The sequence below is a fragment of the Lithobates pipiens genome, unplaced genomic scaffold (genome assembly GCF_037356315.1).
Source record: "Lithobates pipiens isolate NorthernLeopardFrog02 unplaced genomic scaffold, aLitPip1_a1.2 Scaffold_18, whole genome shotgun sequence".
NCBI classification, from domain to species: domain Eukaryota; kingdom Metazoa; phylum Chordata; class Amphibia; order Anura; family Ranidae; genus Lithobates; species Lithobates pipiens.
This window is the reverse complement of record NW_027507758.1, coordinates 78473557-78487562: the sequence shown is the minus strand read 5'-3', so window position 1 is coordinate 78487562 and position 14006 is coordinate 78473557. Positions and strand designations below refer to the sequence as shown.

At 43.6% G+C, this 14006-nt stretch overlaps 1 protein-coding gene across 1 annotated transcript in view; it reads left to right on the top strand.

The window, feature by feature from the left end:
- Positions 1-2008, top strand: part of CAPN8 (calpain 8) — a 114549-nt gene extending 112541 nt beyond the window's left edge. Inside the window, exon 20 of the mRNA XM_077485814.1 lies at positions 1676-2008. Within this exon, the coding sequence (XP_077341940.1) occupies positions 1676-1699 (24 nt within the window). The 3' untranslated portion in view covers positions 1700-2008. The remainder of the gene's footprint in view (positions 1-1675) is intronic.
- Positions 2009-14006: the final 11998 nt, after the last annotated feature.

Genomic DNA, 14006 nt, shown 5'->3' with positions numbered 1-14006 from the left:
AGTGAAATAGCTCACCATAATGCAGAATCAGTGGAAGCCCTAAGTGTGTGTCCCTTGTCATGTCGCCTGCCACCAGATGCAGCTTGGCTCACTTGTCACCACAGATACAGCATGTAACTTTGCCACTACAGATACCGCTTGTCGCTTGTCACCACAGATGCAGCGCACTTCTCACCACAGATAAAGCTTGTCACCAAGATACAGCGTACTTTTGTCACAGATCCATGCAGTTCTAGTCCATGCTGCTCTGTTTCAGTCATTCAGTCTCCGTGCCATTTACAGAAGACCAACTCTCGTGGAGGCCGAAGGGAAGAAAGAATAGGCGGAGCCTAAGTGGCAATGAAAGCAGCCACCAATAGAAATGGAGCAGCCACCCGGGCTCCGCCTCTTGTGAAATTTCCTGGGACACAGTAAGACCAGGACAAGGGTCTAAATACCAGGAATGTCCAGAAAAAATTTGGGACTGTTGGCAACTATGCTCCTCCAGAATTACAGTGCAGTAAGTAAGCTTTGTCACCTTAGGACAGAAAGTGTATTACTGGCAGGATCACCAGAACACAAAGAGAAAAAAGACTGAAAAAAAAAAAACGGATTCAGGACTTGTAAGCTGCAAAACAGTATATTACACTTTTGTTCTTTTGGTGTACAAGAAAAATCTAGCCAGGAATCTGTCTGCCCTTATCTTAGTTCCTGGGATGTATGACATAATTTGCCTAGGTCTGGAAAGCAGGAAGTAACTGAAGAACTGTGTGACAGACACACCCGGGACAGGGGCTTTTGGAGGGGGCTGAATGCTGGCCTCTTGACCGACTATGGGCCCTGGCATTTGAGGGAGCCATGAGCATTTAGGAAGATATTCTGTTATGTAATGCAAACGGACATTATTAAGGAGGCCATGATGGTCTCTGCCAGCTTGGGACTTAGTGGACAGATGTATGTAAAAGCAATACTGATTAATGGGATCTGGAAAGCCCGGGTCTTTCACCCAATATTGTACTCATTAACACACCTCTGTCTCCTAGCAAACTATTGGGGGATGTGTTTATACTTGCGTGTATTGTAAGTTGTGAGTGAGGAGACGGCAAGTCTACCCTGAAAGGTCATATCTCTGAGTCACGAAGTCTGGGTAAATGATTAGATAACTAGCTCATGATAATTTATGTTTCTGGTTACAGGTGTATTGTTAGAGTAATATGAGCAGGAGGGGGGAACCTCCACTTTAACTGTATATAAGACTGCATTCTTGTTCTATTAAACAGTTGATGTTCAGCAACCAAATGAGTATTGCCTTGTTGGTTGTTAGCAGCGATTGGAATATTTGATATCTATACTCAGACTGGGAAGAAGTGGTATATGACGAAAGCACTCAAGCGGAGTGTGGGACATTTTGTTACAAATTGAAAAAATTGTTGAAAGCAAGTAAATATAATATACCTTCCTGTCTATTTACTAATGGTAGCAGTACAAGGATTAAAAATAGTCAATGTTAATAAGAGTGAAGCCCCCTCTTTTACATCCTTCCAGAATACACTAAACCACATGCATTGCCTATCTTACCACCATATTTTGCAGTATATTATTGGCTGGAAGAGACTAAGAACTGAAAAGCTGACAGTCTCTATGTTACACTTCTGACCCTAATTTATGCTAATTGTGACTTCTCTTATTTCTACAGTGGATCTGCTCTACCGTGGTTTAGAAGACATCGTGGATGGAACAGATATACCTTTTTGATGATTTAAATATTTTCGCAACTTTTTTTTTTAATGATCATATGTCAAAAGACATGCCATTTGTGTCAATTATCAAAGCTGTCAGAGTTCCACCCTAAACTAGAAGTTTACTTTTTCGCCTGTTGGTTCAACTAAATATTATTTACTGTAACAGGTTGAGATAGCTTGTATGATTGCAACATGCTGTCCTCTGATGACCACTTGTCTTGGTGTGAGTTTATGCCAGTACTTATATGATGAAGAAAACCTTGCTAATAAACCTGTCATGGGCCCTGTCCTACGTCTCTTTTTTTTTATATCAATAACAATAGCAACAAATCCATTTGAATTATTTTATACATCTGCAAGCACATATCTGTGTTTGCCCCTAGGAGGGCTTATGCCGTGGACTGTGTACTCACATGTGCATGCATTCACCTTCTGAGACCACACCATTAATAGCCATAGTCACAATGCATTGCTTTGTAGGTGAACACTCATCTCCCAGCTGTTGATCACTGCCATTGGACAATAATCACTTGATAAAGCAATGCTGCAAAACAGTGCTTAGTTGTTAATTTTCTGTCTTCCTTGCTGCCCCTTGGGGCTCATTCACACTGGTCATGTCTGTTTCATTTAAAGCAAACGTGCTAAATAGAAATGTGCCAATATACCGGCCGCTAAAACATTTCGGCCGAAAATAGGGTTATCAGCGTTTTGTCAATAGAAAAAAAGGTACTGATAATGGCATGCAGCGTGACTTCAATGCAAAATTGCGTCCCATTGACTGCAATGCAAAAGCACATTCCATTGACTTCAATGCAAAATCGCGTACCATTGACTTCAATGCAAAATTGCGTCCCATTGACTTCAATGCAAAAACTCCCCCCCCCCCCATGGACTGCAATGCAAAATCGCATCCCATCAACAGACACCATGTCAAAGTGGTAATCGGTTGCCACATTCGTAATATATAGGAAAAAAGGAAATACCACCTGTGTGGGATTTTAACAGCGACAGCACCACTATAATATGATAAAAAGCGGTTATTGATACATATAAAATTAGATCAATCACACATGTGATGATCAGTTAAAACCAAGACAAAACAATGGACAAGAAAAACACAGTGAATTTATTGCGAGCATACAAATACTATGTTTTCCTTTCTTTCTTCATTAGACAAATAGTTTATTATACATTCTCCTATCCAATAAATAGATGTGTTTCTGGTTCTAGCCCTTCGTCAGGTTTATTGGATAGGAGAATGTATAATAAACTATTTGTCTAATGAAGAAAGAAAGGAAAACATAATATTTGTATGTTCGCAAAAAATTCACTATGTGTTTTTCTTGTGCATTGTTTTGTCTTGGTTTTAACTGATCATCACATGTGTGCGTGATCTCATTTTATATGTATCAATAAATGCTTTTTTATTATATTATAGTAGTGTTGTTGCCATTAAAATCCCACACAGGGGGTATTTCCTTTTTCCCTATATATTAGGGATGTGGCAACCGATTACCACTTTCTGACACGGTGTAAGCATCTGTATCAATGCAAAAATGCCCCCTATTGACTGCAATCCAAAATCATGTCCTATTGACTTTAATGCAAGATTGCGTTCCATTGACTTCAATTCAAAAACATCCCCTATTGACTGCAATGCAAAATCGCATTCCATTGACTTCAATGCCTAATACAACACAACTAAGCTAAAATTGTACCTGCTGCAATTTTTTTGTATTGCAGCCCACCACAGTACAAGGCGGTGTGTTACCACGCATTGCCATGCACTATAGCAAGGTGCCTTTTCATAATGCATTAAGGCACTATTTAAAACAATTCTGTGAATGGGTCCTAACTGTAACTGCTTCAGATGTGTCCAGGCAGCTATCAAAAAAGACACAATTATTATTTTTATACCTGATTTATATAGTGCCAACATTTCAGCCTCAAGTCCAATCCTTGCCAAAAGTTTGTAGAATTCACCTCCGTAACATCTCTAAAATTCGCCCCTTTTTAACAATTGAAACCACCAAGCTCCTCGTTCACTCCCTTGTTATCTCTCGCCTTGACTATTGCAACTCCCTTCTCATTGGCCTGCCTCTCCACAGGCTATCCCCTCTTCAGTCTATCATGAATGCTGCAGCCAGACTTATCCACCTTACCAACCCTCTCCTCCAATCCCTACACTGGCTCCCAATCATCCAGCAAATTCAATTCAAAATACTAACCACAACATACAAAGCCATTCAAAACTTTGCTCAGAGCTACATCACCAATCTTGTCTCCAAATATCACCCAAATTGTCCTCTCTGCTCTTCTCAAGACCTCCTACTCTCAAGCTCTCGTCTCCTCCTCCCATGCTCATCTCCAAGATCTCTCCAGAGCCTCTCCCATCCTCTGGAACTCGCTACCTCAACCTGTCTGGCTATTCCCTACTCTTGCTACCTTCAGGCAATTCCTCATCTCTTCAGGAAAGCCTATCACGTCTCCAACTAATCTCCTACCACTTCCATCAGCTCATTCCCCACAGTTATAACCTTTTGTACCACCTGCCCCCCCCCCCCCCCCCATTAGATTATAAGCTTTTCTGAGCAGGGCCCTCTTAATCCTTTTGTATTTTATTGTATTATAACTGTATTGTCTCCCTTTTATATTGTAAAACGCTGCGTAAACTGTTGGCACTATATAAATCCTGTATTATAATAACAATAATAATATTAACCGCTTCCTGCCCGCCCTATAGCCGAATGCCGGCCTTAGGGCGGGCGGCTTCCTACGCCTGGCCGTCCCTGGACGGCCTGGTGTTTACTTCCGCAATGCGCGCCGCCGCGGGCGCGCATCGCGGAAGTTCTGTGTTTGCCGTGTCCCCCGGGGACAGGCAAACACAGATCGCTGTAAACGGCCAATCACAGCGGCCGTTTACAGCGTGATCGGCGTGTCCAATGGGAGATGATCTCATATGTAAACATATGAGATCATCTCTCAGCGCCGCTCTCCCTCCTCACACAGACAGCGTGTGAGAGGGGAGAGAAGAACGGCTGCAGCAGCCGTCAGTGTAAAAAAGAAAAAAAAAAAAAAAAAAAGTAAAAAAAAAAGTTTAATAAAAAGTGCCATCCTCCCCCAGAGCCATCCTCCCCCAGTGCCACCCCCCCCCAGTGCCATGCCCCCCCCCCCCAGTGCCATCCTGCCCCAGTGCCATCCTGCCCCAGTGCCATCCTGCCCCAGTGCCATCCGCCCCAGTGCCATCCTGCCCCAGTGCCATCCGCCCCAGTGCCATCCGCCCCAGTGCCATCCGCCCCAGTGCCATCCACCCCAGTGCAATCCACCCCACCCCAGTGCCACCTGCCCGCAGTGCTATCTGTCCCCAGTGCCACCTGTTGTCAGTGCCATTTGTCCCCAGTGCCATCTGTCATCAGTGCCACGTATAAGTGGCATCTGTCATCAGTGCCACGTGTTATTAGTGCCACATAGTGCCATCTGTCATCAGTGCCACGTATTAGTGCCATCTGTCATCAGTGCCACGTATCAGTGCCATTTGTCATCAGTGCCACCTGTCAGTGTCACGTGCCATCTGTTGTCAGTGTCACGTGTCATCAATGCCACTTATCAGTGCCATCTGTCATCAGTGTCACGTGTCATTGGTGCCACGTATTAGTGCCATCTGTCACCGGTGGCACGTATTAGTGCCACGTATTAGTGCCACATGTCATCAGTGCCACGTATTAGTGCCACGTGTCATCAGTGCCACATATTAGTGCCACGTGTCATCAGTGCCACGTATTAGTGCCACGTGTCATCAGTGCCACGTATTAGTGCCACGTGTCATCAGTGCCACATATTAGTGTCATCTGTCATCAGTGCCACGTGTCATCAGTGCCACGTATAAGTGTCATCATTGCCACGTATCAGTGCCATCTGTCATCAGTGTCACGTGTCATTGTCCTGGTATTTCAAAAGTGTAATAAGTAGTCAACAAGTTAGATGTGTAATTTATGCTCCTAGAACACGTGATGGCGCTCCCTGCATGTTGGGCCTCTCTATGTGGCCAGGCTGCGAAAAAGTCCCACACATGTGGTATTGTAATACTCAGGAGGAGTAGCAGAATTTTTTGGGGGGTGTCATTTGTGGTATACACATGCCACGTGAGAGAAATAACCTATTACAATGACAATTTTGTGGAGAAAAATAAAGAAAATGAAAAATCTTCATTTTGCAAAGAATTGTGGGAAAAAAATGACAACATCAAAAAGCTCACCATGCCTCTTACTAAATACCTTGGAATGTCTACTTTCCAAAAAGGGGTCATTTGGGGGGTATTTGTACTTTCCTGGCTTGTTCGGGTCACAAGAAGCGAGATAGGCCACCAGTACATCAGATGTGATCAATTTTGTGCGATTCGCACCACAGCTTGTAGACTCTCTAACTTTCACAAAGACCAAATAATATCCACTAATTTGGGTTATTTTTACCAAAGATATGTAGCAGTATAAATTGTGGCCAAAATTTATGAAGAAAAATTAATAATTTGCATAATTCTGTCACAGAAACAAAGAAATATGCGTTTTTTTTCAAAATTTTCGGTCTTTTTTCATTTATAGCGCAAAAAATAAAAACCCCAGAGGTGATCAAATACCACCAAAAGAAAGCTCTATTTGTGGGAAAAAAAGGACACAAAATTCATTTGGGTACAGTGTTGCATGACTGAGTAATTGTCATTCAAAGTGTGAGAGCACCGAAAGCTGAAAATTGGTCTGGGCAGGAAGGGTGTTTAAGTGCCCAGTAAGCAAGTGGTTAATACACTGTGGGATAGTTTATGCGCTTTGCAACTATAAAGAGCAACTGAAGAAGTTGTATCTCAGGGTATACGTCTATTGATTTCTAAGTAAAGGAACTGTTTTGGAAGTGAATTGTGCATGTTTGTATGTTTAAACTATGTGTTTTGATGAATGTGCTAAATATTGCAATAAATTAAAAGAAATGTCTAAATGCTCTTATACAATATGTCTCAATTTATATCTGTAAAGGGTTTAGTTCACCTTTAGCAGAAAGGTGCCTCTGCAGGTAAGTGGTGCCTGTAGATAAAAACAAACTGTGCATCTCTGACTAAAGTCGATAATACCCTTGCTATAGGTGTAGGGCTATTACGTACCTTCTGAAGTTAGGTGGAAAAAAGTTTGTTTTTTTATATAAGAAACTCCTTATCTGCATAGGCAGCTTCTTTTTAGAGCTCTGTGCCAGATCGTGTCCTTAGTGCATGATCTAAAACACATTTAACGCTTTGTATCATTAGTACAGTGATAGTGCATATTTTTTAGCAGCGATCACTGTATTATTATTATGTAAGCTACTTATATAGCGCCGTCGATTTACGCAGCGCTTTACATATACATTGTACATTCACATTGGTCTCTACCCTCAAAGAGCTTACAATCTAACTCACATTCATATACTGGGGCCAATTAAGACAGAAACCAATTAACCTACGAGCATGTCTTTGCAGTATTTAGTGTCACTGGTGCTCAAAAAGTGTCAGATGTCCAATTTGTCTGCCCACAATATCGCAGTCCCGCTATAAGTCGCTGATCACCACCATTACTAGAAAGAAAATCTAAATAAAAATATCCCATAGATTGTAGACATTATAACTTGTGCGCAAACCAATCAATATACGCTTATTGGGATTTTTTTAACCAAAAATATTTAGAAGAATACATATTGGCCTAAATTGATGAGGAAATTCAATTTTTTACTTTTTTTTTTTATTGGATGTGTTTTATAGCAGAAAGTAAAAAATGTTTTTTTTCTTCAAAATCGTAAACTTTTTTTGTTTATGGCGCAAAAAAGGAAAAACCGCAGTCGTGATCAAATACCACCAAAAGAAAGCTTTATTTTTGGGGGAAAAAGAGAAAACATTTTATTTGGGTACAGCGTCGCACAACTGCACAATTGTCAGTTAAAGTACTGCAGTGCCGTATAGCAAAAATGGCCTGGTCATGAAGGCGGGGGGGGGTAAACCTTCCGGAGCTGAAGTGGTTAGGAGAGTGGGTAGTACACAACTGAGATGTGCTAGTGAGGAGCATGAAAGATAACACAATGGTAAACAACCTCTTCCACTCTAGAATATGTTCCAGCATTTTTTTTCAACACTGTTCCTGCAGTAAGAAAGAGTTTTAGTTAGTCGCCGGGCTTGTAAAATTCTTTCATGGGCAGCTGCTGGGAGGACAGTTACTATTGACCTGCATCTCCCAAGTGCTATTTCCTTACACATAGCATGTGGGGGCAGTCTCTAGTGAGTGGATGGGGGAATCGTAATTGACTTGCCTATGCCCAGCCCATAGATGATTCTTTTTCATTTAATTTTTTTGTTCGACCATTCGATATGGATGGGGGGGACCCTCCCCACTGAGCCTTTGTATTCTGACAGCGGGAGACTTCCCTCACCATCAGAATACACTGATTGGCTATAGCTAGCAGCACTAATCGGGTGGAAGTTTTCCAACAGGCGGGTTGTACAAAAGTCAATCAGTAGATCAACAATTGAAGTCGTTTTTTAAAAGAACAAGCACTGCTACAAATGTATAATTTAGAGCAGGGGCCAGTTCACTGTCCATCAGACCATTAGAGGGCTGGATAGTTAAAAAAAAAAAAAAAAAAAACTATGAACAAATTCCTATCCACACTGCACATCTTATTTTGAAATGAAAAAACAAAATGGGAACAAATACAATATTTAAAATGAAAAACAAGTAAAGTTAAATCAACAAACTTACCAGTATTTCAATGGGAACTATGGGCCTGCTTTTGGCTAATGAGGTGGTCAATGTCGCAGCCCAATCAGTGCCCGTCTCACCATCATTGCAAGCCCCGCTTCACCATTATTTCAAGCCCCCCCCCTCACCATCATTGCAAGCCCCCCTTCACCATCATTTCAAGCCCCCCCTCACCATCATTGCAAGCCCCCCTTCACCATCATTGCAAGCCCCCCTTCACCATCATTTCAAGCCCCCCCCTCACCATCATTGCAAGCCCCCCCTCACCATCATTGCAAGCCCCCCTTCACCATTATTTCAAGCGCCCCCTCACCATCATTTCAAGCCCCCCCACCATCATTACAAGCCCCCCTTCACCATCATTGCAAGCCCCCCTTCACCATCGTTTCAAGCGCCCCCTCACCATCATTGCAAGCCCCCATTCACCATCATTTCAAGCCCCCCCTCACCATCATTGCAAGCCCCCCCTCACCATCATTGCAAGCCCCCCTTCACCATTATTTCAAGCGCCCCCTCACCATCATTTCAAGCCCCCCCACCATCATTGCAAGCCCCCCCCCTCACCATCATTGCAAGCCCCCCTCACCATCATTGCAAGCCCCCCTTCACCATAATTTCAAGCCCCCTTCACCATCATTGCAAGCCCCCCTTCACCATCATTGCAAGCCCCCCTTCACCATCATTTCAAGCCTCTCCCTCACCATCATTGCAAGCCCCCCCTCACCATCATTGCAAGCCCCCCTTCACCATTATTTCAAGCGCCCCCTCACCATCATTTCAAGCCCCCCCCACCATCATTGCAAGCCCCCCTTCACCATCATTCCAAGCCCCCCTTCACCATGATTTCAAGCGCCCCTTCACCATGATTTCAAGCCCCCCCCACCATCACTGCAAGCCCCCCTCACCATCATTCCAAGCCCCCCTTCACCATCATTTCAAGCGCCCCTTCACCATCATTTCAAGCCCCCCCCACCATCACTGCAAGCCCCCCTCACCATCATTGGAAGCCCCCCTTACAGCCTTACTGTGCCAAACAATGTCTCACCAGTCAGTGTGTGTGCACATCAGGCATCTCCTGCTGCTGTCTCACGGAGCTCACTGTGAAAAGTTCAGACGCGCTGTGATAAAAGTCCCGCCCGCCTCCTAGACCAGCTTGTGTGATAGACAGAACACTGCCTCTATCATATGAGCTGGTCTAGGAGGGGGGCCGGACTTTTATCACAGCGCGCCCAAACTTTTAACAGTGAGCTCCGTGACACAGCAGTCTCCCGCTGTGTTACAACCGGCCCGCCCCAAGGCCTGGCCTGTCGGGAATCCGGCACTGGGTGTGGTGGGGTGGATAAATGTCCTCGGCAGGCCGCATGTGCAGGGCCTTCTTTAATATTGATTGGACCCTGGGCAAAAATTTCCCCCCCCCCATGGAATTTCACTCTCCACCTGCTCTGAGACATACAATAAATAGCAGCTAGACTTAACATCAATTTGCTGTATCAGATCAGGCAGCAATTGCGATTGGTTGCCAGCAGTTACAGCATATAATTACTGCTTACTGACTGATTTCTAGAGGTTACAGCACACATTACGGCTCACTGATTAGTTGCTAGAGGTTACAGCAAATTATTTCTGCTTGTTAATTGGTTGCTAGAGATTACTGTACAGGATTACTGCTCACTGATTGGTTGCTATAGGTTACAGCACATCATCTGCTCACTGCAGGGGGGCATGATCTACATATGAATTCCGCCTTTATTTAAATATCAATACCGTCGGCCACAGCTATTTACTTATGAATGCTGGTTATTTACATGTAAACACAGGGTCTGCAGGTGAGTCATCTGTACACAACAATAGGGCAGGGCTGGGCAGCATTAGTACCAGCACTTCACACTGAGATATCGGGACACAGCACAGGATTAAAACTTCAAAGGACAAGGGAATTTAAACTGGGATAGTTGGCAAGTATGAGGCAGCTGCTTTGGGCCCCAAAACAATGACAGTGCCCCAGGGCAGCTGCCCCTTTTGCCCTGCCTTAAAGACGGCCCTGTGCATGTGGCCCGCGGGCCATAGTTTGAGGACCCCTGATTTAGAGTGTTCAGATAAACCATTTAGCACCAAAAGGGTTGCTTACAATGATCAGCTTTTATTTAGTCATGTAAACCTTTGTCCCAAAAAGTAAAAACTGTTGCAGTAACTGCTTGTGTAACTACAGTGTGAACTGGAGTTTGGTTTCAGTTTGTTAGTGTATCTAAATCTGCTAGTACACATAATACTCCTGTTGTGTCGTGCGTGTGTGGCATAAAATAGAATTATGATAAATATGGGGAATATGTAATTAAATAAAAAGGAGGGGCTTAGAGAATTATAAATTATTTATAAAAGGGAGGAGCCTGAATTATAAATAGATTTGATAGACAGTGCATCCAGCCGATTACAGCACATAACATTATGAATTTTGTTCAGACACTCAATAGCATACCACAAGAATCTTCCAAGTTCTTTAAAGTGGTAGTAAACAGACAATGGCATAATGTGCTAGCATGCATCGCATACTAGCACATTATGAAATACTTACGTTAGAACTAAGCTCCCGCAGCCTAACCCGGTCAGCGCTCAGGGGGCTAACATGTTGCCTCGCCATTTCTAATAGGCGCTAATAGGCTTCAAAATAGGGTGGACTCGGGGAGCAGAGAAAGCAAACTGAGACTCACCATGACCAATAATTTCTTTTGGTATGAGGGCAATATTATAATCAAACGGCGTCTCCATGGGGGTTAAATATGCCCCCATGCCCCCCTTGTTGAGAAAAATATTTTTCTCAACAAATGGGAAGAAAAAGTAATTTATGGCAATCTGTGGTCTGAGTTGCAGATGGACTGCAGGTACATAGATGATATTTTGCTTGCGTGAAAAGGAACAGAGTCAACTTTAGAATCATTCATTGACCACATCAACCAAACGTCTATGGTACGAAATTTGCGGTAAAAGTTCACCGACAAAGCATAGACTTCTTGGACCTGCATATATTTAAAGCAGAGGGCAAGCTGAATACCAAAACATATTTTAAAAGCACGGACCGAAATGGCTACATTCCTACTAGGAGTTGCCATCATCCCAGGTGGAAAATGGCCATTCCTAGGGCAATTTGTGCATATAAAAAGAAACTGCACACTATATCGAGACTATATAGAACGGACATCTTGATTAAACAGTTTATAGACAAAGGTTACCCTCATGATACATTATTCAAAATAAGAGAACAGGTAGGAGACATGGACAGACAGACGTTGCTAACAACAAAACAAAGAACAGAAAAAGAATATGATGTTACCTTCATCACAGGTTTTAATAATTTAAATCTCTGGAACAAAGTATTAAAAAGTACTGGCCCCTTTTACAGAAAGATCCTTATCCTGACTGTTATTCTGACTATTCTGATTGTTGTGAAGCGATTTATCCCTTGTGAGACCTCTATGCCTGGCCCGTATAAGATATATTTTACTGAGGGCAATCATCATCAGATAGCTTGAACTTACCAAATACCGATTCCATCCACAAGATGCTTTTATTTTAAACCATCTGTTTGACCCTTGTTATATCTATATCTTGACTAGGCATATCTTAGCGCAGCATTTGTGATCTAAGCCTTCTCCACAGACTTCTCTGCATGAAGAAGAAACGTTAGCTGCGGCTGGAGCATGACCTTGTTGCTCCCCGACATGATTTGAGACAGGGCTGGAGGTAGGAAGCTGCTGTGAGGGTGGACGCGGATGCATAGCTGGAACATGTTTGTCAATACTGCATTCCGTGCACTTGATGACCACTTTACAGTCTTTAGCAAAATGTCCATAACAAGCACAGCGCCTGTTGCATATTCCAAGTTTCTGAAGAATCTACCTGCGCTCTTGTAACGCCTTTGCCCTAAGCCCACGACATTTCTTTAGGGGGTGAGGCTTCTTGTGAATAGGGCACTGACAACTAGGTTCTTTATCTCTGTCACCCAAATCACTTTGGTGAGCAGGAGAGGATAAGGGTGGTGAGATGGGGGAAAAGATACGTTATAGTCTCTTTTGTACCTTGAGCCCTATTGTGCCCATTTCTCTTGCAGGCCGTATGGCAGTTTAGACACCACTGGATTGACACCATGAGCAGTGTCCAAGAAGCTTAGTCCAAGTAGACATGGGTCTGTCACTCAGATCTTGTGATAGTCTTTGTTCCCTATTTTTGGGAAGTTTTGCAGTCTCTTGAATAGAGCACTTTCAATGGCTTCAGAGCTAGCATAGGCTTGCTCAAGTCTTGCCCATTCAGCAACAAGACCTGCATCTGGGTGGTCAACATGCACTGTTCTCAGTCTTTTAACACGATCTGCAGATTCTGACCCCAGCCACTTTACGAGCAAATCAAGTTCCTCCTTGGTGGTAAGGTTGAGATCAGCAATGGCAGCTTTGAAAGTGGATCTCCAGGCCCTGTAGCTCTCCGGACAGTCGTCAAACCTTGAGAGCTCACGGCATACCATATACCTGGCAAAGTCATTCAAGTCTGGTCTCTCACTCTTCGGTGCCAAAGTAACTTGTGGAACCCCTGGGATGTGAAAGTTCTCTGGTGAAGTAGGGTGAAGTATACCAGGATGAAATGATGTTGCAGGAGCATTTAACTGTGGTGTAGTCCCCAAGGCTTGTGCTGGCTGTGGCTTGACACTTGAAGTCACCTTGTTGTCAGCAAGAGGTGATGCGGTTTGCTGCATAGATGCACTTGTGTTGTAGACTTGAAGAGGCTCAGGCATTTGGAGCTGAGAGGTCTCTGTGTTGAGAGTCAGAACAGTGTAGTTAGTAAGACGTACAGGAGATAACTCTCTATCACTGCAAACATTATGCTTTAGTACATATTCACTGGTGCGTTCAACTAGGTCTTGCAGTTCTGCTGGAATGGACCAGTCTGAGTTAGCACTTCTTTCCATCGCTTGTTCAAGGACTCTCAGCCTTGCTATGGCAGCTGCTTCCTCCCTTTCCATTTGCAGAATCTTTATTTGGGAATCTGCCTCTGCTTGTTGAGCTGCCATCTCTGCTTCAAGAGTTTTGCTTTGACCATCCAGCTCTGCTTGGCGAGCTTTGCTCTGAGCTTCCATCTCTGCTTGGTGATTTACCATCTTTGCATGGTGAGCTGACTTTTGTGTTTCTGCTTCCTTTCTGGTAAAAGAGCTTTGCAATTTTTTGACTCCGCATCAGCGCAGACCTCTATTACCTTGTTGCTTAATGTTGAGGTTCTGGAGCGAGAGGATCTACGTTATTTCGATACGACGGGACTATGTTCAGGCTAGTAGCCAATAGCTTTGGTCTAGGAATTTGATCTGAGCATGCGTGGCACTTTGTCCTATCGGACTTCTCTACACACAATCGGACAAAGTCCGATCGGATCATGTTGTCGGAAAGTTTTATAGCCCAGTTCTAAAACTTTGTCCGTCTGATATTCCGACGGAAACAGTCCGATGGAGACCACACACAGTCGGATTATCCGACAA